Below are 22,921 nucleotides of genomic sequence, written 5' to 3' on the forward strand. Positions count from 1 at the left end.
ACCCATCACATTAAGGTTAATATAAATTCAGGATCAACTACATTAGTTTAAACTTGCAACTAATCCCACATTTGATTGTCTCAGAACAAAGAATGTTATTTACTTCTGAAGCCAATGCCTCAATTTTCTGTGCCCTCACAAACATTCTCTAGCCAATCCAAAGCAAACATATCCCCCACAAACAGGAGGGTGTACACAAATTTTAGTCAGCCAAGAATATGGATGTACAATTAGAATACTCCCAAAGAATTTATAAGTGTTGAATTATTGGCCTGGCCATGTTTCATAAGGAAATCATAAAATATGACAGCAATTTAGTTCATGCCTACCAGAACTGGAAATGAAATAAAAATAATAATACTAGTAATCTATCAGAATCCTTGAGTAGAAAATCTAATAAATAACATCCCAAGTGATAAACGTACCAATTTCAAACCATATCTAGCATTTCTAAGAAAAAATATGAACAAAAGCCATAACCAAACCAAACCAAACGAAGAAAGAGAACACAACAAGGAGAACCTGCAACTTTAACAAGAGGAAAATGCAATCATAGATAGGAACTTAGGGCTAGTTTGGGTGGGTGAAATCAAGTTGGATTGTGGGTGCAGGCAACAAAAGAATGCAATTCTTGGAGGACACACGCACAGCGTTGCAGCCCAAGATCTGTATTTTTTGGTAGAAAATAAAGGAACTCTATTGAAATGTTCTAATTTAAGAAAAGGGACCATGCTTCCATTGTCCAAGTTCACCCCTCGTTCATATCCCTTGCCTGACAGCTGACTATAGAGACCTTGCAGTCTAAAACTTGTATTTTTTCGGTAGAAAATGAAGGAACTCATTTAATAAGAGCGCGAGCCTTGGCACAATGGTAAGGTTGCTCTATTGTGACCTAGTGGTCATAGGATCCATGGTATGTCATAAAAGAAAGCAAGAAAAGAAGGAGCGTACATCTAGCTATTGCCCCTATCCTGATTTTTGGTCTGACAAACCCATCATCAGGGGCCACCAAGTAAAAGCAAAAGTGTCAACCTGCCTAGCATATGCAATGCATCGTCTATCAGAGTATAGGTACTAAAAGTTCTTTTGTGAGGGACTGAGATTTGCGTTTAAATTAAAGCATTAAATGGGCATTTTAAAATAAGTTGAAGTTTGACACAAAGATACAAAATACAGCGTGATTACATTGATTGGTTCCTGAACAATGAGTAAAAGTGCCAACCAGTTAAATCACATAAAGGGTCTTAACACAATTAAACATAACATACGTACGAAAACCATAAAAAGACCAATTCATTCATTACGAGAAAGAAAATGATTGCGCGGTGAATTCATTGCCGAATCCTCTTATTTCTCGAACTGAGGGATCCACCGAAGAATGTTCCGAAACGGAAGAAAGTGGGGGAAGTGAGGATGAAACAGATGTAGAAATAGAAACAACTTCCGAAACGAAGGGGACTAAACAGGAACAAGAGGGATCCACCAAAGAATTTTCCGAAGTGAAACTCACCACTCTAAAAAATAGATTTCAAGATATTTACAACGTAAATAGAGTATTCATCTAGTCAAGGAAAAAAAATGTTTACTTATAAATCCTGGCAATTAGGATAGAAAGCTAAAATTTTATAACCTTTGGACAATACAGTCATACTGATATTTTCATGCAAAATATTCCAGACCTCAACAAATTTTAGCCATAATTATACTTATCTTTGTTAAACTAACACAATAGACACTTATCAAGCATCCTATCATTCAATTATCATCAGCTAAATGAAGTAAAGAAATTCAGTACAAACGGAAGTCACAAGCAGAAAAAGAATTCTGCTTCTGAGTTGATGTTAAATCGATGTTGGATTCATTAATTTTAATCTCTGATTTAGGAATTTTCAGATCTACATAAAGAATTTGAGGTTCATTGATCTAATGAGCAATGATAGCTAAGTATGCAATGAATCATAGAGGAAATTCAGTAATTTCAGAACTGTAATTTCTGGGAACAAAAGAACTAACTGATAGAAAAGATGATCTTGCACTTCCACAAGATGAAAAAAAATGATCTAAAAGTAAATACAAAATAGCCCAAATTTTTTTTATTTTTTATTTTTAAGTTAAAAAGAGAAAAGTAATATGATCATTTCAAGTCAAACATGTCTCTTTTTTTGGTCTAATACACATAGAAAACTGGAAGGAAATATTATTGTATGCACACACTGGGAAAAGGGAATAATAATTCCATTTGCATCTGAAAAAAATTTCAATTAAAAAAAATGAGAAAGAACAAATGAAGAAGAAAATGAAATCATTGTTCCCATAAACCATTTACCACCCAAACCCTAGAATCCAGAAATACACCCATATGATGCACAGTTAGAAACCCTAACAAACAGGACCTAAAGGCAATTTTGAGTCAATAATCAGTAATCAAGAAGGAAACCCCAGAATCAATGGATATGGATATGGATTTCTTATCTTTTCCTATTTTATAGTCAGCTTTAATTGTTTAGATAGCTAACCTTTTCTATTTGGTAGCTATCTTTGTGCTTTTAGGAATCTTTGGCAATATAATAAGAAAGAGATGGACAATTGAGTTTTTTGTTGTGAAGATAACAATTGCAACTTTACGTTTTTGCTCGAATCGGTATGGAAAGAAAACATGAGATTTTCTAGAAGTTGTTGCCGGTTTCTCTTTCTTTGATCTTCCAGTTATTTGGTTGCACTAGTATTTTTCTTTTAAAAAACACTAGACCCCACTTTGTTATAGGATCCAAACCGTTCATTTGTTAGGTCCCAACATAAATATGCCTTGTCCATAAATCATCTCCATAGGATGATCCAAACCCTTTGATCTGTAGACGTATGACATCATATATAAACCACTATAGATCTGAATGTTAAAATCAGGAGTGTTAGCATCATTCGACATCGTCTATTTATAATGAGGCTCAGCAGATGAATTTTATAATAAATATGCATTATATGATGTTAATATGTAGGTGCAACTGTTTCTTCTTCTTCTTCTTCTTTTTCTGAAATAGAGTGGGGCCTACCTTGTTCAAAGATCTAAACCATTCAGTTGTAGGCCTCAACCTAAATATATTGTACTAAAAAAACCATCTCCGAAGGCCAAGAGAGAGACTGCATCCCTTTCCTTCGGTAGCTCTTTTTCTTTCCCAAGGATAGCGGTAGCTGGGCAAAGCCCGCTTTCTTCGCTCCGCGAATGAGACATCCGATGGAGATGATTTTTGGCGCAACAATTGAATGGTTTAGATTTTCTTCTATGCGTTCATCATGTGCAATGGAGCCCACCAATTAGATGACACCAATGTGTTTCCATCACCTAACGAATATTTTTGGGAAATTCACTTGAGCCACTTTGTTAGAAGATCCAATCTGTTCATTTGTAGGGACTCAAACGTAAATATGCCTCCATAAGATGATCCAAACCGTTCGATCTGTAAATGGATGACAACATATATAAGTCTCTTTGGATCGAAGGGTTAGTATCGTCAGATGGAGATGATTTTTGGGTCAAGGCGTATTTACATTGGGGCTCACCAAATGAACGATCTGGATCTTCGAACAGTGTGGGCTCAACTTGTTTTTTAAATATGCATGATGTGATGTCAGCATGTAGGATCACACATGTTTTTTAAAGTAGGGCCCTACCTCGTTCTGAGAAATTATATGGTGCCTGAAGTTAAGTGTGGGTGGTACCACCCTTGATATTTGATATCTGCTGTTGGATCAAATATCAAGGGTCGTACATTTATCGTATTTCCCACACTGGACTTCATGGCCGGGCACCATATAAAATCTCCCTTGTTCAAATATCAAAACATTGAGAAATTATATGATGAGTGGGCGTATAAACACGTACTCATCATCCCATTCCATGAGCTGCTGTTGGATCAAATATCAAGGGTGGTACTTTTATCGTACCACCTTTAGGTGTTTACATGCCCTTTTAACGTATAATTTCTCTCAATCTTTTTCTTTGAATATAGATTAGTCATGTTTCTTGAAGAGGAAGCCTGCCATATTGATGAACACGCCATATTTCCACTAGAACAATGACGACTCCACACATGTATAGACTAAAACGATCAAGACTAGAAAGAAAGAAGACCTTTGACTCCCTTCCCAACAAACACGGGATCGTCCTTGACCTGATTTAGTAGCATGGTTAATAATTTCTACAAATAAGTGAAAGAGTCTTGGAAATTTTGATGCATGGCCCATCCATAGAAAGACCTAAGAGAAGAATTAAGAATTGTTTGGATCGTAGGAAAAAAATAGATGGACCAGATTTTTTGAACATTTATCTCGCCCAATTAACTTAAAATGTAAGATAATGAGCATTATAACTGCACTCTGAGCTAGACTTGTCTGAAAATCTTAAGAATTTGATTGAGCTAGACTTTCAGGAAGAGGACCTTCTAGATCATTATATGGGTAATCTTAAGAATTTGATTGAGCTAGACTTGTCTGAAAATCTTCTAACAGGTTCCATTTCATCCTCTCTTGGAAACTGACCAAAATTTCCAACTTAAGTGTTCACAAAAATCGAATTTCGGGTTCTATCCCTCATGAAATAGGGAATCTACAAACACTGGTTAAGCTAGACATGTCGGCGAACCTTCTAACAGGTTCCATCCCGCCCTCTCTAGGGAACACGAAGCTTACCAACTTGTCTCTCTATGAGAATAACATTTCTGGAAGTATTCCCCAAGAGATTGGAAGTCTGGAGAATTTGCTTGTGCTAAAATTGGAGACTAACAATCTTTATGGTTCAATCACTCCTTGGGTAATTTGAGTAAACTTACACATCTACGCCTATGTGAAAATCAATTCTTTGGTCCAGTGCCTCAGGAAATTTCGAATCTAACACAATTGCTCCTCCTCAATTTAAGTAACAACAGCCTCTCTGGCTATTTACCAGAACAGATATGTAGAAGTGCAACTCTAAAATACTTCAGTGCAGATAACAACCACTTCGTTGGTCCCATCTTCAAACATTTGAGAAATTGCAAGAGATTAATTCAACTTCGTCTTGACGGCAACCGACTTAGAGAAAATATATCTGAAGGCTTACTGGCATTTCCCAATCTTGTATATGTTGACTTGAGCTACAACAGATTCTATGGTGAGCTCTCACCACAATGGGCTGAATGCCTAAATTTGACGAGGTTACAAATGTCCATGAACAAGATTAAAGGGAGGATACCTCCAGAGCTTGGACAGTTGGGTCAATTGGAAGTTCTTGACCTTTCATCCAATCATCTAGTAGGAGAAATCCCCAAGGATTTGCAGAAATTGTCTCTGTTATTCAACCTGAGCTTAAACAATAATCAGCTTTCGGGTTGGATACCACCAGAAATTGGAAAGCTTTCCAATCTAGAAATTAGTGACCTATCAAGGAACAATCAAAGTGGAGCAATACCCCAACAACTGGGGGAGTGCTTTAAATTGTGGCATTTGAAATTGAGCCAGAATTATTTGAATGGAAGCATTCCATTTCAGATTGGTAATTTAGCAAGGCTACAAAGTGTTCTGGATCTTAGTCATAACTTGATTACTGGGGAGATATCACCACAACTCAGTAAACTACAGATGCTGGAAAACTTAAATCTCTCCCACAATAGGCTCTCGGGTTCTATTCCATCTTCCCTGAAAGAAATGTTGAGTCTATCGTCAATTGATTTCTCATATAATGATCTAGAAGGTCCTCTTCCTGAAAGTGAAGCTTTTCAGCGAGCTCCAAATGAAGCATTCATCAACAACAAAGGTTTATGCAGTGATGTACATAACTTGCCATCCTGCGAGTCCTCTTTTATAAACAATGGTGATGCAAAAGGAGGCCACAGTGTTGTAATCTTCGTTATTCCTCCAATTTTGGGCATGTTTCTTCTAGTTGCATGCGGGGGAATTTCTTATATTATTCGCAGAAGAGCGAGAAATATAAGTAATGGGGAGGTAGAAATGAAGATGGAAGACCTTTTTTTCGATATGGAATTATGATGGGAAGAACTTATACAAAGAGATCATCAAAGCAACAGAAGATTCTGACGTGAAATATTGCATCGCAGTGGGACGATATGGAGCTGTTTACAGAGCAAAGCTGACTACAGATCAGGTGGTAGCTGTAAAGAAACTTCACCCAGTAGAAGAAGGTGATCATCAGAGTGATGAAAAGAGTTTTAGGAATGACATATGCGCATTAACTGAAATCCGACATAGAAACATAGTGAAGCTTCATGGGTTTTGTTCTCAATCTCAATTCATGTTTTTAGTCTATGAATTCAAGGAAAGGGGAAGCTTGGCTAGTATTCTAACAAGTGAAGAAGAAGCCATGGAGTTGGATTGAATTAAACGAGTGGAAATTATTAAAGAAGTAGCCCATGCTTTATCTTATATGCACCATGACTGCTCTATACCGATTGTGCATCGAGACTTGTCAAGTAACAACATTTTGTTAGATTTGGAAAATGAGGCCTGTGTTTCTGACTTCGGCACGGCTAGACTTCTGAAACCCGATTCTTCAAATTGGTCTACACTTGTGGGTACTTGCGGATATATTGCTCCAGGTATGTTGCTGAACCAGTGTCGCATGCATATCTTTTGTTCTTTATTTCTAATGGCAGTGTTACGGTCCCAAGTGGAGGCCCACCTAGGTATGGGACTGGGTGGGACCCAGCCTGTATGAGACAGGTTTAAAGGGCCTTGCCTAACACGTTCCATCAGCTCCAGAGCTTTTGGTGTATTGGTAAGGTACCTAACAGGTACCATATCTTTTGTTTTTCGGACAAATGTTAAATGGATAGTGACTATTAGGCTCCTTCCTAACAGACACTTTCTGGACTCCTGTTGTGCACTTTGCACCTGATCGGATCCATTGATTCTAATGGATGTCGGGTAAAACAACATTCTAGACCGTTGGTTAATTGAGCTTCATTTAAGGTACAAGATCAACAGTCTCTGTTGCAGATAGATGTCCTTGCGTGGAACCTGAAATTTTAGGAACCACCATTGATCCAATACTGACTATAGACCAAATTGTTCTCCTCTTTTTTAATTTTGAAATTGGACTTTTTCTTTACCCGCAGAGCTTGCTTAAACGATGAGTGTGACCGAGAAGTGCGATGTTTACAGCTTTGGTGTGGTAACACTAGAAGTGTTGATGGGAAGGCATCCGGGCGAACTCATCCCAGTATTACTATGCTCATCTGCCAAAATATACTGCTAAAGGATGTGTTAGACTCACAACTCTCACCTCCCACAGTTGATGTAATGGAAAAAATGGTTTTGGCAATGGCTCTAGCACTTGCATGCTTACGTGCCGATCCACAACCTCGGCCAACCATGAAGAAGGTGTCCCAGGAGCTATCTGTTTGCAAGCTACCTTTTTCAAACCCTTTCCATGTAATTACGATAGATCAACTTATAACTATTGACATATAGTTGGATCAGAGGAAAAAACTCATTGCTAGTGACCATCCACGTTGTTTGAGAACCACAATGATGCAGGCGAAAACAATCAAGAATGTGCAGCGTTGAATAAGTCCCTTATTCGCCAACTTTTATTTTCGGACTCTTAATTGTACCCTAATTTTTCAGAGATTAAATCTTGACCCTTTGGATTGATTTTGGTATCATTAGAAAGGTTTTTTAACTAACCTATCTAACGAGCCTCAGATCACACAATTTGAGGAAGTTATGACCGATTTACGGGCATGATAGAGGTATATTACATGATTTATAGGGTTACTTTAGTCAAGTTTTTAGGTTTTATTTAAGTTATTTTGTATTGACGGCTGAGATTAATTGCTTAGCTGTTATCAAACCATTCTAATGGACTTTCTTGAATTATTGAATGAAAATTTTCCGTTAGTCTTTTGAGTTCTTTAAGAACTTTTGGGTTGCTAGAATTAGTCCCTGCAGGAGTATTTTCCAGTTTCACTCTGAGATACACTTTGACGGGAACGAAGTAAATCCTATCCCCTTCAACGGTGTTCGAAGTTTTCTATTCCTTACAAGGGTGATCTAAAGGCATTTTTCTTCTTTATGTTGTCTATTTTGCCTCTGCTGCTATGTGACGAGCAACCTGACAAGCAACCTTCAGGTTTTCGGATTGCATCATCTTGTATCAAAGTTTGAGTTTGGTACCAAGGACGAAGCAGATGGCCCGAGGAGCAGTTCAGGTGGTCTTGGAAGAATCTCAGGAAGAGATCCTAGTAGTGAGGATGCAAGTGGAGGAAAACTCACAAAACAGTTGAGATCGGTTCGTACTTCTTTCCAAGCGACAGGTAGGTAGTGTATCAAACGTAAACATCGTGAGCCTGTGTCAAGGTTATCCATCGTGAGGTGATTCCAGGCATTGGGAATCAAGTCTCAAGATTGGGAATGTAATACCAGACTCTGTTAAGACTCATGCAATTTTATTTATGAATAAAAAAAGAAAGAAAAGAAGAAGAAGAAGGTGTATTTCATTTCTAACGGCTAAGTTACATCCCGTTGAGTCACGGGTTCCATTCCAAAAAAATAAGTAACTGAAAGAACCTGAGAATCAGTTGGTGTGCGTTTGCGCGCGCACGCGAGAGAGAGAGAGATTGAATATATAAACACATGAGGGTTAGGTATATATATATATATATATATATATATATATATATATAGAGAGAGAGAGAGAGAGAGAGAGAGAGTGTGTGTGTTATTGAATATATAAACACATGAGGGTTGGGTAAATATACGATGAGCATTGCTAGCCTCCTTGCAAATGGAAACCGTTATTTGTACTACTTTCATTCGTGAATCTAACCCTTGGAAAAGCTTTTAGCTAGCATTTTTCATACATTGACAGGTAACAAACTCTTTTCGGGTTCTTGTTTATGAAAAATAAGCTTAAAGCCATGGAGAATCATAAAGGGGAGTAACAACAGACTTGGTTTGGAGATACTTATCTAGGGCATGTAGTCCCATATCCCTTCCAAACCCGCTCATCTTGTACCCACCATAAGGGCAGTCCCTATCGAATGCAAAGTAGCAGTTGATCCAAATCACACCCGCTCGAATTGATCTGGACACCCTGTTGGCCACATTTAAGTCCTTTGTCACAATCCCAGCTGCTAACCCATACCTTGTCTTGTTGCCTCTTTCAATTGCCTCATCAACCGTCCTACACAGAATAACAGCAAAGAAAAGAAACTTAAAGAAAATTGTGTGATTATTATTAGAGTATTTTAGGAGTTTGTGACTCTTTTTAGAGGGAATGAAGGGGTGGAGGTGAACTTTTACCATAAAGTATCCGTTACCATTGCATTTTTTGAACTCTATTTTTTCGAATTTTTTCAAGGGAGAGAGGAAACATGGTTGGATTCGATACAAGTTAGGCTGTTGGGTAATGTAATGGGGAATGGAATGGCTAGTATGCAATGGATATTTCTACTGTATGTAGAGGGTGGTACTGTTATAGCCTTTTAAGGGACAGCTTGTCCCTTATTTGGCACTCTTTGGAATAATAAATGTCAATTTTCAAAACATAAAAAAAGGGAGAGAGGAAACATGATGAAAGGGGCAAAATGTAATGGAACTTAAGCTTGTTTTTATATTATTTTTCTCTCTCTATACTTGTTTCTTTTGTCATTCGTTTTCTTTCCATGAAATTTTTTATTTAAAAAGTTTTTTCCTTGGAAAAAATTCATGGATTATCATTATGGTGGGAGTTTTTTGACACCTTATACATAGCATGGGTGCGGCCCACAATTATACAACACAGCTTTTCATAATGTGAGGCGCATTATTTTACGCCACATGCATAGCATGGGTGGGGCCCACCATTTTACACCGTGTTATGGTAAGGACCACCATCTCTATCCAAACTAATGCACAATATAGGGCCCATCATTTTACACCCATGAGCGGGCCCACCATCTCCACCCAGTCCAGGTGAGTCCCACCAACTCCACCAAAACCAATGAATCCGGTGGGGCTCACCATTTTACCTCATGTTTTGATGGGGGCAGGTCCCACGATCTCCATTCAAGCCCATGCATACAAGGAGGGGCCCACTATTTTACACCACATGTTTTGAGGGGGTGGGCCCATTATTTTACAGCCGTGCTATACATGGGCCAAGAATGCTATATCTATTGCAGAAAAAGAACAGCAGAAACTCACTTGAATTTCATGAGAGACATGACGGGTCCAAATATCTCATCCTTGGCTATTAGCATATCCTCCTGCCAGTGTATATGAAACCACCCATAATGTGAATTTATACCAGTTTTGAAAAATGTAAATGCATGCACTTCCAAAATGTCTCAAAACACAGAATCACATACGTTGAAGCATAGGTGTACTTAGAATTCAGATGTAGTAAGTGTCTATACCTTGACGTCTGTGAAGATTGTGGGTTCAATGTAATAGCCTTTGTCACCGAAAGGTTTGCCTCCTGTTAACAAAGTAGCACCCTCTTTCTTACCATGCTCAATGTAAGCAAGGATCTTTTCGAATTGCTTCTTATCCACCTGCTCCACCACAGCTTAAACGAGATTATTCATAAGAAACAGAAGTTGCTCAATAGCATATACACTAAATGTCCGGTGTATATACGATCATATACACACCTGAGGCCCTTGCTCAACATGGGGATCAAAAGGGTCTCCGACTACCCGTCTCTTGGCTTTTTCTGCCGACTTCCTCACAAATTCGTCATAAATCCCTTCTTGAACATAAACCCGAGAACCCGCTACACAAATTTCTCCCTGAAAATTAAGCCATTGCCAAAAGTTGATGTCTTGGATCATTGAAATCTCAATAAAAATGAGTAGAGTATAGAAGAAATCAGCATTGCCTTGTTAAAAAATATGGCCAAGTGGGCAAGCTCAACGGCCATGTCTACATCGGCATCATCAAAAATTATGAGAGGCGACTTCCCGCCTAATTCAAGTGAAACAGCCTTCAGATTGCTGGTTGCTGCTGCTTGCATTACTAGCCTCCCAACCTCTGTAGAACCTGTGAAACTAATCTGAAACCAGCAGTAGTTAGTTGTGTGGGACTTGGATATGATAAAAGATAAAAACCTAGTCAATTGTAGTTCATTGATCAAAAAATGTCAATTAAATATAGCACATTGCTAGCAACCTCCACTAGCAAAATATTAGGTACCTAACCAATACACCAAATGCACAAGGACTCATGGAACACATTACACTAAGCCCTTTAATTAAATATGTCTCGTACCAAGTTGGGTCCCACCTAGTTCCATACCTAGGTGGGCCCCCACTTAGGACCGTAACATTCCACCATGCTTCCGAATCAGCCGTACTTGGTGACCCACTATGTGGCGACTTTCCCTCTAGCTTTTTCTATAGGTAGCCATTTCTAGAGGTCACTCATTCTGCACTGGCCCACTGTATGGCAACTTCACTATTGCTGCTTTCACACATGCCTTTTTACTATGTAGCCCTTTCCAAGTAGTCCTCTCCACAGGTCGCTCCTTCCATGACTTGAACATGTGACCTAGTTGCTGTTCTTGTACTAAATGATACTAAATGTTACACATAACTAATATGCCAAAAGCTCTACGGTTCATGGAACACGTTAGGCTAAGTAGAGAGAGAGAGAGAGAGAGAGAGAGAGAGAGAGAGAGAGAGAGAGAGAGAGAGAGAGAGAGAGCTCACTTTGTCAACGTCCATGTGGGAGCAAATGGCAGCTCCTGCAGTGGATCCAAATCCGGTAACAACGTTGATAACTCCATCAGGGATACCAGCCTTCAAATTACATACAAACAAAAAACATTTCAGAATGTTACAGCACAAAAGGAATATAATCGTTCGCTTACATCAAAGATATGGTGTAACATAAAAAAAGTATAGATCTCCCCGTGAAACCCATCGAGAGTTGGGCCCTCAACTCTTTATCAGATAGCGGTCTACTGAACCATTGACGATCAAAACTGCATATAGGACGTTTGAATCACTTACATTGTGCACTTACATGCAAAATCATTTCCCCTTTGGAAATTGTAATAGCCTGCTACAATTAATTAGAAAGAGTAAAGTGCAGAGGGGAGTGCCAATATTGAAACGAGGGAGTATGGATATCAATTCCTCTAAGTATTGTGGTATTTTTTCGAAATACATAACTAGATTTGACTTCTGGCTAGCACACTTGTGAAGGCCTATGTTACATTTTTTGGTCTGTTTGGTAACATAAAATTTTCCTTTGGAAAATGATTTTTCCAAGGTTTGGTTAGGTGGAAGTTTTTAACTGAAATAATTTTTCCCTAATGCCCTGTTTGGGTCGTAGAAAAGTATTTCTTGTTTCCAAAATTTCGAAGGAAATGATAAATTAAAGTTATATCATAATAAATTAAGGGAAATGATTTCAGTGCTCCAATGTTTTGATAAACATGCGCTCCCATGTTTGTCATGTAGTATTTAAAGCGCTATAAGAGCTTTTTGAGAACCATAATATTTCCTCTAACAGCCCTTTAAATACTACACGACAAAGTTTATCAAAACATTGGAGCGCTGAAATCATTTCCCTAAATTAAAGGTCTCTGGAGATAAAACTTGAACTGCCATGGTTCAAGTTGCTTTTAATCATATATAATCAACAATCTAAAAGCAGGAAATTCTGGAAAAGTTTTTCTTTTCCAACTTTTCAAGAAAAATCATACAATCCAGACAGGGCATACAAGTTAGCAAACCTTTAAAAAATCATTTTCCATGGAAAAATTCAGAAAAATATTTTCATGATTGCCAAACATGCTCAAATATGTTTGTGTGATTAGGCATGGAAAGATGATAGAAATTACCAATTTAGCAAGGTGGGCATAGTAGAGAGCAGACAACGGAGTCTGTTCCGCAGGCTTGACGATCATGGTGCAACCAACGGCCAGTGCAGGGCTGACCTTCATGAAGAACATGACAGTAGGGAAGTTCCAGGGGATGATGTGGCCGACTACCCCGATTGGCTCTCGCAACGTGTATGCATGGTATGCACTCGACATCTTCAACGTCTCTCCGTGAATCTTATCAGCGGCACCCGCATAATAACGAAGGGTTTCTGCTGAGCCAGGGATATCTAATACCTTATTAAAAAAGAACAACTTCCCACCATCCATACTATCGAGGGCAGCCAATTCTTCTAAATGTTGCTCTATCAGATCAGCAAATTTATGCATTATCTTCCCCCTCTCCTAAAAATCATTCAAGAAAAAAAAAAGTCAGCGAGAAGTCTTTACATAATTTATAGGGATTGGCTAGGGACCATCGCAGAAGGCATTTCGCAGCCGGGCTGTTGCATGAGAGAGCAGCCACTCAGGCTCATTTTTCGTCTTATCCATTTAATTCATCTGAGGTGGCTGGTCTCATGCAACAGCCTGGTCGCAAAATGCCCTTTGTGATGGTCCCTAGCAAATCCCTGATTTATATACATTTTTTGACTGGGAAAAAATATGACCCCGGAGCGGATTGGAAAATGTGTATGATTCAAAGATTAGAAATACAAAAGAAGATGACTAGCCGCCTTGTCTCAACAAACAACATGGGGAGAACCCCTGAGATAAAACCACTACCCTAAAAACAACAAAAGAGAAATGAAGGGCAGAGGACAATCTATACAGGACCATCATTTTTATACATAGATACATATACATTATGTGAAATGGGAAGTCATATTTCAGCTGTCTTTTGCTTCTCTTTTCTTCCAAATAACATACATTACCATTGTCTTTTCATAAAGGTAGCCTATATTTTCTAAAAACAAAACAAGAGACACAAAAATAGTCATTTTTGGGAAAAGACTAAGAATAAGATAAGGGCTAGAACTAGCATTTTGCTATATAAATATCACAATCTACCTTATCTCATCAATAATATCTTATCTACCATGAATGATAGTTCATATTTTTAGGGGAGGAGAGAGAAAGAGAGAGAAAAACGGTTTCTTCTTGAGTGTTTTCTTGGGTTCTTGGGTTCTTCTCGGGGTTTTTCTCTTGGGTTTTCTTTCGGGTTTTCTCTTGGGTTACTCTCTTGTACGGTTTTAGGTGAGAGAGCGAGGAAGGGTAGCGGGTTTGTGGGTTTGGGTTTAATCCATTGAAATCCTTGTATATTGTTTTCTCAGAGTGGAAGATCGTGTTTCTTGCTCGTGGATGATGCCAAAATCTGGTTCCCTAATCCAAGGGTCTGTAGAGCTCCAATCTGTGATCTACACTCACAGAGAAAGCGTTAGGGGTCCCTAATCTTTGTCTCTGAGAAGCCACTCCGACGCTCAAGTCAGATATCTGTACCACAATTAAAGCCAAGTGATAGAAATAACAAGTGCAAGCTTATCTGAGAGTTTCAAAGGTTGGAGATGAAGGAGTGGTCTGAAAAAAGGGATCCTGGTACCTTCGAGCATGTGGGCTTTTATAGCGAGAGAAGCTCCTATACCGTAACTCGTTATGAGTGCTACGTGTCATAGCTTCATTGGTGAGGGGATAATAATGGCACAGCAAGCGGACAATTAATGCCCGTGAGGCATTAATTGGCCCTCAGGGTGGCGCCGCACGTGTGGGAAGTGGCGTGCCTTTTGTCAGTCCTCGCCACGTGTCACTACGAGGACAGTGAATACTGATTTTCCCCAACACCCGTGGAAGTACGCTTGGCTGAACCATGTAAAATCTTGGTCTTCATCTTGTGGCTTGTGATTACTTTTACTTTTATGTTTAATTTGTGCACAATTAGATCGGATTTTCCCTGCAGATTTTCACAACAATAAAAGATGTAAACATAATATTCAATAATTGATAACGCAGATTTCCACCCCTGTGAGCGTACGTCTAGTAGAGGATCGCCACCTATAGACCTGCGCTCACAGGGAAAGCGTTAGGGGTCTCGGAGCTATGGCTTTGGGAAGCCACTCCGACGCTCAAGTCAGAAATATGCACCACAGGATAAAGCCGGCCAGGATAAATCAATCGGAGCTAAAATATTGTGGTTCGGAACGTTTTACCAGATGTTGGTGATGCGGTGGTCTGTGGTGGCTATTGGCGGAGAAGAGGGAGTAGAGGAGCTAGCTTGAGGAGAAAGTTGGAGGTTCCAATCTGTTGGTTTGAGCGTGAAGTGTCCCTTTTTTAGGGGGACATATTCTGTGGCCTGGTGTATGTGTTGTGTGTCCTCCTAGGATTGTCCGGGAGGTGATCAAGAATATATATCATGCATGTCCCAGCTGGAGGAATGCTATTGGGGAACATGCTCATGTGGTCTGAATCCTAACGGTTGCTGGTGACGTGGCAGGCAAGATCGTGGAGAATGGCCTTCAGAGGAGTTGGCGTTGAGGCCATGTGGGTTGCTCGCTGATCTGGCGACAAGTGTCATGATCTCAAAGGGGGTGCCGATTTTACCCCTAACAATAATAAAACTGAATGTCACACTCGACATAGTACAAAAAAGTGTCCACATGCCCACATTAAGTCTAACACTTCTAGCAATACCTTTAAAAGTGTCCAAAGGAGTGTCGACATGCGTGTCGTGTCGGACACGGCATGACACGTGTGTCAACAATAAATTCAAAGTGTCGGCTAAAGCATAGGGGATTTCGAACCAAGCTAGCTCAAAACGAAAAGGGTGAGGCCCCCATGATTCTAGACAAGGATAAAAAACAACAGGGGGTCTAGTTCTAGGAAGAATGAACTGATAAACATCTTGATTCCTACTAATCCAACCTGAGCAAATCAAGAGTCAGTCAATTCTGCTCATGTTTTGGTTTCTAGCTCAAGTGAATTGAGTTCTGCTTAATGCTTCGTTTGGTTGCACAAAAGCTCGGCAGCCGTCGGAATTTGGTTTGGATTTGGCATGCTATTCCACGTTTGGTTGCCAAAATGCATTGGACTCCCATTGATTCCCTTGGATTTCTCTCATGTAATGATTGCTTGTCTCTTTCTTGTCCCCTTATTCCAAAGCAAAGAATTATGGCTGAAATTTCTAGGGAATGATGCTCTCTCTATCTCTCTCTTCCCTCTCTCTCCTCTCTCCATATATTGGTAATGACACCCCCTACTTTTTCTCCTACTCTCCCATTATTTGCAGTGCAACCAAACACTACTACACAATTTTCCGAGGTAATTCTAGGCAAATCAAAATTCTTGTCTCTTCCCTTTGACTTCCTATTCCACTACTCTCCGAGCCAGTCCAAGCAACCAAACATAGCATAAAGGAAGGTCAATGAGCTCATGTCTGTTGATGAAATTAGATAAAGCTTCCATGTCAGGGAAACTCCTACTGCACCCAACCTCCCTTCCACTAATCTAGTCAATTTAAAATCTCGTACGATGCACCATGGGCAAGGACATCTACTCCTTATATCATCAAGCTCCTCCCACAGCCTATGGCGATCTGTTGACACTTGACAGGTTAGGCACATACACTTATGTAAAAGTCCATACTGATCCAATCATTTCTCCTTAGCACCACCATTAAAGAGAGAGAGAGAGAGCCTTGAACTTCAAGGACTAGGTCAAAAACCGAGGTATCCCAAATCACCAAAATTCCTCCCGCAAAGTCCTCCGTATTATGAATTGCAAAGTTCCAACAGACCCTGCAACCTAAATCTCTAATGACAGTTCTATTCATTACGTCCATCTTAGTTTCCTGAATAGAACAATTCGAGGTTTCAGGGAATGGATCCAATTCTTTAACTACACTTATATTATCCTTGGCACCCAAACCCCTCACATTCCAGCTAAGAAGCTTCATCAGGCAACTCTAGCATGAGGTTTTTCCCTTAGGAGATCTTAAATCTCCTCCTTTTCCTCTTCGTCTTCCTCTGCTTTTGCTTGCTGTTGGACAATCATAATTCCCTGAAGAATGCAGGTGGAATATCTTCTAGTATTTTCCAAGCGGTTATTCTCATGGGGATCCTTCAGCTGCACTTACGAATCACCTATGTAGGTCTACTTCATGGCCTGAGAAGGATAAACCTATGGTTCTAATGATCTGATGCACATGGTTATTCACCAAATTCTTTAGCTTATTCTCCAAATCTGCCCAATCAAGAGAAAATATTTCTTCCTCGACTACTGGAACTAGAGCCAATTGATCCTCCTGATTCCCACAACCTTATGACATTGTTTCTAACTTCCTCTTAGATCTCTTTCCAAACTGTAACCCATGATCTGCTTCATTCTCATTGATATTCACACTCCTGACTGTCTCTAAATGTTCACCTGAATCTGCTAATTCTGATAAAGGCTGAGATTTTCTATTAATCTTGGATGCCTGGATGATTTAAAACCAATCCCTAATGAGTGTGTGTGTATAGAAAACTCAATGAGATAAACATAGAAAGTAGATAAAACCAAGATTTGAAAAGATAATCCTAATCTAAACTTGATTGCCTAATCAAATATCTGATTTTATTCTCTAACAAATTCCTCAACTGGGTTTGGATCTGAATGCATTACCCCTAGAGAAAAAGTGTCATTTACCCCCGTAATGGCTTCCCCCCTTCATGCAAAGATTCAAAAGTAGAAGACAAACCAGGCACATTTAGTAGAGAAATCAAACACATACCTGGTGATATGAGTTCCCAAGAGAGAAGATTTGAATCCCTTACAGTTGATGACGAACCCAGGAAAGAATCTGTGGAAGAGGCTTGGGGATGATCTAGTGAAGGCTCCATTGCAGGGGATTGTAATTGTGGAAGAGTGAAGTTCAGTTGAATGCAGTGTGCAGGGATAGAGTCTCCTTGTGGGGGAGGATGCAAAGGGAAGTATATGGTGTGGGAGGAGGGGCAATGGACTAGCCCTAGAGTAGCGTGCCTGGGACGGAGCTGGGTTAGCGTGGGTGTCTGAGGTGAGCTTCCTAACCATCATTTTTTGGATACCCATTCCCACAAGACAATTTTTAGTAATGGAATGAACTCATCTAGTTTCATATGTTTTACATTTAATAAGTTGCAAAGGCTTGTTCAAAAAAAGTTGCAAAGGCTGAACAAGTGAAGAGAGCTTTCCGCGTAGGGGTGGTTGCACTCAACCAGATTTTGGCTCCAGTTGGATTGGCATTTCCTCGGGTCGGGTTGGGTTGGGAAAAGCCTATCCAATTTTATTTCGGGTAGGGTCAAGGTTGAGGCCCTGGGCAACCTGACCAAACCCGAACCCCACTCCGTCCTCTTTTATCGTGAGTTATTTAGGTTATTTTTATTTATTTATTTATTTTTGTATTTTTATGTTTGGCAGTAGGTTCACCTAAACCAAGCTTGGCCGATTTGGAAAAAGCAGGTTAGATGGCTTGGGTAAGGGTTGAAAGATTTAGAAGCGGGTTGGGTCAAGGTTGGCCATCCTTGACCTGAAGCTCGGGTTCGGGTTGAGGGAATGGTATGTTGGATTGGATTATGGTTGGCCTCAACTCAATCCAACCCGACCCCAGTTGCACCCCTAAGAATTGAAACAGCCTTTGACAGCCGGTTGTTAAAACATTTATAACAGGTGAGTTCATCCCATTATCGAAACATAGTGTGCCGGATAGCCGTATTCTACTCTTTTTTTGGCAACGTCACACTCGATCTGTTTTATAAATTGACAGACACATCCCTACTTCAATAAAGAAGTGAGCTCATTAACATTGACAGACACATATTCCCTACCCCAATAAATTGACAGACACACATATCGTTTTTAGGGATTTGCTAGGGACAATGCATAAGGCATTGCTAGGGACCATGCAGATGGTCTGTCACATGTCAGACCAGTCACATAGGATTTTGTCATCATTCACTCTGTGGCTGGTCTGGTCTGTCACATGTCAGACCAGTCACATAGGATTTTGTCATCATTCACTCTGTGGCTGGTCTGACATGAGACAGACCATCTGTGAAATGCCATTTGCAATGGTCCCCAGCAAATCCCTATTTTTTATTTTGGCATTCTTGCCAAGAGAAGCGAAAATGTTATTTTTTTTTAAAGCCTTAATCTTAGGCCTGGTTTGGATTGCAAGAAAAACATTTCTGAACGAAATTTTTTTTCTAGGAAAATTTCGACTTTCCACAGTTTAGAAAGAAATGATATTATCATAGTTAGTTTGAACAGATGTTATCATAAATTGAAGGCCCCTGTGAGTAAAAATTGAATAGATATGGTCTTGTGTGGAACTAATGGTTAGAATTGATCCTAAAGAATTTGCACAGTTGGGCTGATTTACATTGTCCTATTTGTGTTATACATGATTTCAATATGGAGCTAACTTCTTTCTTTCATGTGTTTTATTATTTAGTCGGGTTTTAATGCGTATAATTCATACCACAAAGTTAATTTTCAAAGAGGGTGAAGGAGTCATCTATGGCGGCCACAGAACACTACGTCTTGACGTCTAGCTAATACAACCTTATCAGGAAAATCTGGCCTACAGAACCATGCCAAGTTATACTAAAAAAAATAATATAGAGTCAAGAGGTTCTACCATGTGGAAACTTTCCTTGAAGTAACTTTAGCTTTTAGCTGGTCTTTGACCCACTAATCGTCACAAAAACTAATATAAAATCTAAGTCTAGATTTTTTATTGATTTGCTTATGATGGTGGATCTTTTACGGGTCAAACTCTCTATGCCGTATTATCCATATTATTGAGAAGCTAATCAAATTAACCCATTAGTTAGGTGCATTTTTCAAATTAACCCATTAGTTTGGGGCATTTTTCCTTCTAATTTGCTTAAAGGTTTTTATAATGTGCAGCCCCTTTTCAAATCCGAGGGTTAAGATCATCCTATGAAGATGATTTTGTAGTACGACCTATTTACGTGGTTGCCCATCAAATGAACTATTTAGATCATCTTAAGAAGTGGGCCTCACTGTACTTTCTGAAAAATACTAGACTTCACATGCACACATCATATAAAACCTCTTTTTTCGTTTCTGTCCCTATCTTGCTCAACTATTAAGTCTATTATGCTATACAAAAAAGAAGTACTTTCTTTTTGGGAAATGATATCTGCGCCAAGGTGTTTCGATAAACAAGGGGTCAACTTGTTTGTCGTGTATTATTTATAGGGATTTAAGAGGATATTACGGTTCTCGTGTAGTATTTAAAGGAATTTAAGAGGATATTACGGTTCTCAAAAAGCTCTTTAAACCCTTTAAATGCTACACGACAAACAAGTGGAGCGCATGTTTATTGAAGCACCTTGGCGCAGCTTCTTTCCTTTTTCTTTAATGTGAGAACTTGAGGACTTAACTTGATTTTCAATGGCTAATTTACGTGCAAATCTCTCTTATCTAGAAGACCTTACGCGCATAAAGTTAAAATAATTTAACACGTTTTTAGAATTGATTTTAAAAACGAGAACGAAGAAAATGAAAATGGAGAATAGGGAAAAAATAATCTTACAAATCCAGACATACGAGGCCATTTTCCATGGTCAAAAGCTTCTCTAGCAGCCTTTACTGCCAAATCAACGTCTTCTTTGTCTCCTGCCGCTATTCTCGCTATCACTTCTCCGTTTCGGGGATCGATCGTTTCAAAAGTTTTACCTATTCAATTTTCATAAGAAGACAAAATGGAAACTCTTAAATTAATTAAAAGAACATTAATGGGAACTGAAGAAAGAGTCTAACCTTCTGTTCTGCTATTTGAATTAGGGGTGCAACTCGGGTCAGGTTCAACCCGAAAAGGAGTCGGGTCGGGTTCAGGTTGAGGGTTTGGGCAACCCGACCGAGTTCAACCTGACATTTTTTATGAATTTTTTTTCTAAGCTTAAAAATTTGGGTTGGGACGGTTTTGAACTCGGGTCGGGTTTGAAAAAAGGGTTCCTCGGGTCGGGTCGTCTCGTGTCGAACGTCATTGTGTTGGAAATTGGGTAGGATCAGATTTGGGTTGGAAAAAAGGTTCTTCGGGTTGGGTGGGGTTGGGCGGGTTGAGCCCAACCCCACCCGAGTTGTGCCCCTTAGTGGGAGCTTTTAAAGTTCCTTACTATAATGAAGAGAATAGTCAATTGAAATTTTGGTCAGTAGCAAATAAGAGAAAAGTGTCACCATAAAAAAGTATTAAAATAAGAACAGAGGGTGTCATAGAAACAAATTATTTAATAGCTTGGGCCATAGGGGTTCAGTCAATAAGTAGACTTTAAATGTTAAATATACTAAAGCATCTCAGATCTCAAGGTGAAATCAATGGTGGATGATAGATGATACACTGAACAATGGTGTATAATAACGTTGCCTAAGAAGTAAAAACCCTTATTGGAAATGAGGGTGCCAAAAACACAATCCTCAAGGCATTGAGTTGATAAATATATTTATAGGAAACCTTCTATATACGGAATATTGTCTATGATAAAGTCGAATAAAAAGACAAATTAAGGCAACTTTGCGGAAAGCCAGTGTGGCTCACTTTTGCAGGAGGGAACAACTACTTGTAGAAGATTTTGTCTTATTCATTTATTCATCCGATGTGGCTGTTCCTCCTGCGAAAGTGAGCCAAATGGCTTTCTGCGAAATTGCCTCTCAAATCTCAATTAAAATATAGACATCTTTAGATTAATAATGATTAAATTAAAAATTCAATGATGCAAAGAACTGCCTGATTCACGATTCTTTCCGACCGACTCCATTGATCTAGTTGATCGGGTGATCCTAAACCGTCGATCAAAATCTTTTATGATAGATATCGAAGAATTAGGATCATCATACCCCACTAGATTAACAATCCGATAGCCAGAAAATGCCACGTGTACGGTTGATAAGACGGGTTTACCAATGAAAGCCAACCAAGTAAAATCTTCCTAAGCATGTAAAAATAAATAAAACTAAAAATAAAATGAATAAAAATTTGATGGGTTCTAAAAGAGAAAGGAAATAAGATAAAACCCAAATGAAAACACATCTTTAAACAACAGCCAATACAAAGAATCAACGAAATCTCCTCAAATATTACTTGAAACAATAAGCCCAAAACAAACTTCAACATAGCACAAATATTATTGATAATGGGTAAGAAGGTTAAAGAAGAAAGAAGAGAAAAGAAAAGAAAAACCTGAGATAGAATCGACGAATTCTCCATTAATGAAGAGCTTGGTGAACTTGATTTCTGGTAACTTGAATTCATTAGCAGAGGTTCCATTAGAATGAGTTGCCATTGAAAACCATACAAAATTTCCTTCTCTCTCGTTTCTTCCTTTTGGGCTATGCTTCTTATTTGAAGAGTTTCTTCCTTTTGATCTGCTTCTTGTTAGAAGACTTTCTTTTATATTTTTATCGTTTGTGGACTGTTCTGCCACGACGGAGAAGGCTACTTGCTTGTATCTTTCCTTTGGGCTGCTGCCGTTTTTTGTCTGCTTAGATGATATTTTCACTCCCCTGAGTTACATGTGCGCTCCCCTGATAACCTGATTTGACGTGAAAAGTGGGCAATTTTATGTCAGACTACGTTATTAGTGGAGCGTGTAAGTAATGCAGGGGGTAAAAATAAATGCTAGACGGAATGTCGACATCACACGTGACCTAACATGTGGGGGCAAACGAGACATATAACCTAATGCTACGTAGAATCGCCCGTTTTAAATCTTTTTGTATTTAGAGTTTGTATCGATTACCCAACATGAATCGTGACCTAACCAAAAATTTTATACTTTAAACAAGGGATCCGTTAGGGAATTTTGCCCAATAGCATTTCACGGCTTACTTTTGCATGAGAGAACAGCTACATTTAGGGGTGTCAATGGATCCAGACGGCCCGATGGATCGTCCGAATCCGAACGTTAATGAACGGGATCTAAACATATGAATAGGATCCATGGGCATATTTCGGATCATCAAATCTGGGATCCGAAAATTTTTGGATTGTGTATGGGCACGCCACAGATGCCCATTGGATAGTCACGATCCGAAATGTTTTGCAAAAATACCCTCCAAATTTTGTTAATGCTAACCGTTCTATGAAAGGCA

The 22,921-nt window shown here is 39.2% G+C and overlaps 1 protein-coding gene and 1 pseudogene across 2 annotated transcripts; one reads left to right on the plus strand and one right to left on the minus strand.

Moving 5' to 3' along the window:
* Positions 1-4,627: 4,627 nt before the first annotated feature.
* On the plus strand, positions 4,628-7,461 carry LOC143875927 (MDIS1-interacting receptor like kinase 2-like; annotated as a pseudogene).
* Positions 7,462-8,689: 1,228 nt separating this feature from the next.
* Positions 8,690-22,228, minus strand: ALDH2C4 (aldehyde dehydrogenase 2C4). Of its 2 annotated transcripts, XM_077377634.1 has the most exons (9): positions 22,011-22,228; positions 20,367-20,509; positions 12,821-13,204; positions 11,682-11,771; positions 10,853-11,026; positions 10,626-10,763; positions 10,389-10,526; positions 10,177-10,238; positions 8,690-9,175 (listed from the first exon to the last, which is right to left on the minus strand). In XM_077377634.1, the coding sequence occupies exons 1-9, from the start codon at positions 22,111-22,113 to the stop codon at positions 8,902-8,904; spliced, it is 1,506 nt and encodes a 501-aa protein (XP_077233749.1). In that variant the 5' UTR covers positions 22,114-22,228; the 3' UTR covers positions 8,690-8,901. The 2 variants fall into 2 exon arrangements, with proteins under 2 accessions (XP_077233749.1, XP_077233750.1); XM_077377635.1 differs by lacking the exons at positions 20,367-20,509; positions 22,011-22,228 and adding an exon at positions 17,559-17,765.
* Positions 22,229-22,921: the final 693 nt, after the last annotated feature.

This window comes from Tasmannia lanceolata, unplaced genomic scaffold, assembly GCF_043159265.1.
Source record: "Tasmannia lanceolata isolate RefF3 unplaced genomic scaffold, GAP_Taslan_0.1 ptg000004l, whole genome shotgun sequence".
In the NCBI taxonomy this organism is placed as follows: Eukaryota; Viridiplantae; Streptophyta; class Magnoliopsida; order Canellales; family Winteraceae; genus Tasmannia; species Tasmannia lanceolata.

Coding starts and splice junctions, on each gene's coding strand:
- ALDH2C4 (XM_077377634.1), bottom strand. CDS start 22,113: ATGGCAACTCATTCTAATGGAACCTCTGCTAATGAATTCAAGTTACCA. Junction 10,527..10,625: donor ATGTTGAGCAAGGGCCTCAG/GTGTGTATATGA, acceptor GTGGTGGAGCAG/GTGGATAAGAAGCAATTCGA. Junction 10,239..10,388: donor CAATCTTCACAGACGTCAAG/GTATAGACACTT, acceptor ATACACTGGCAG/GAGGATATGCTAATAGCCAA.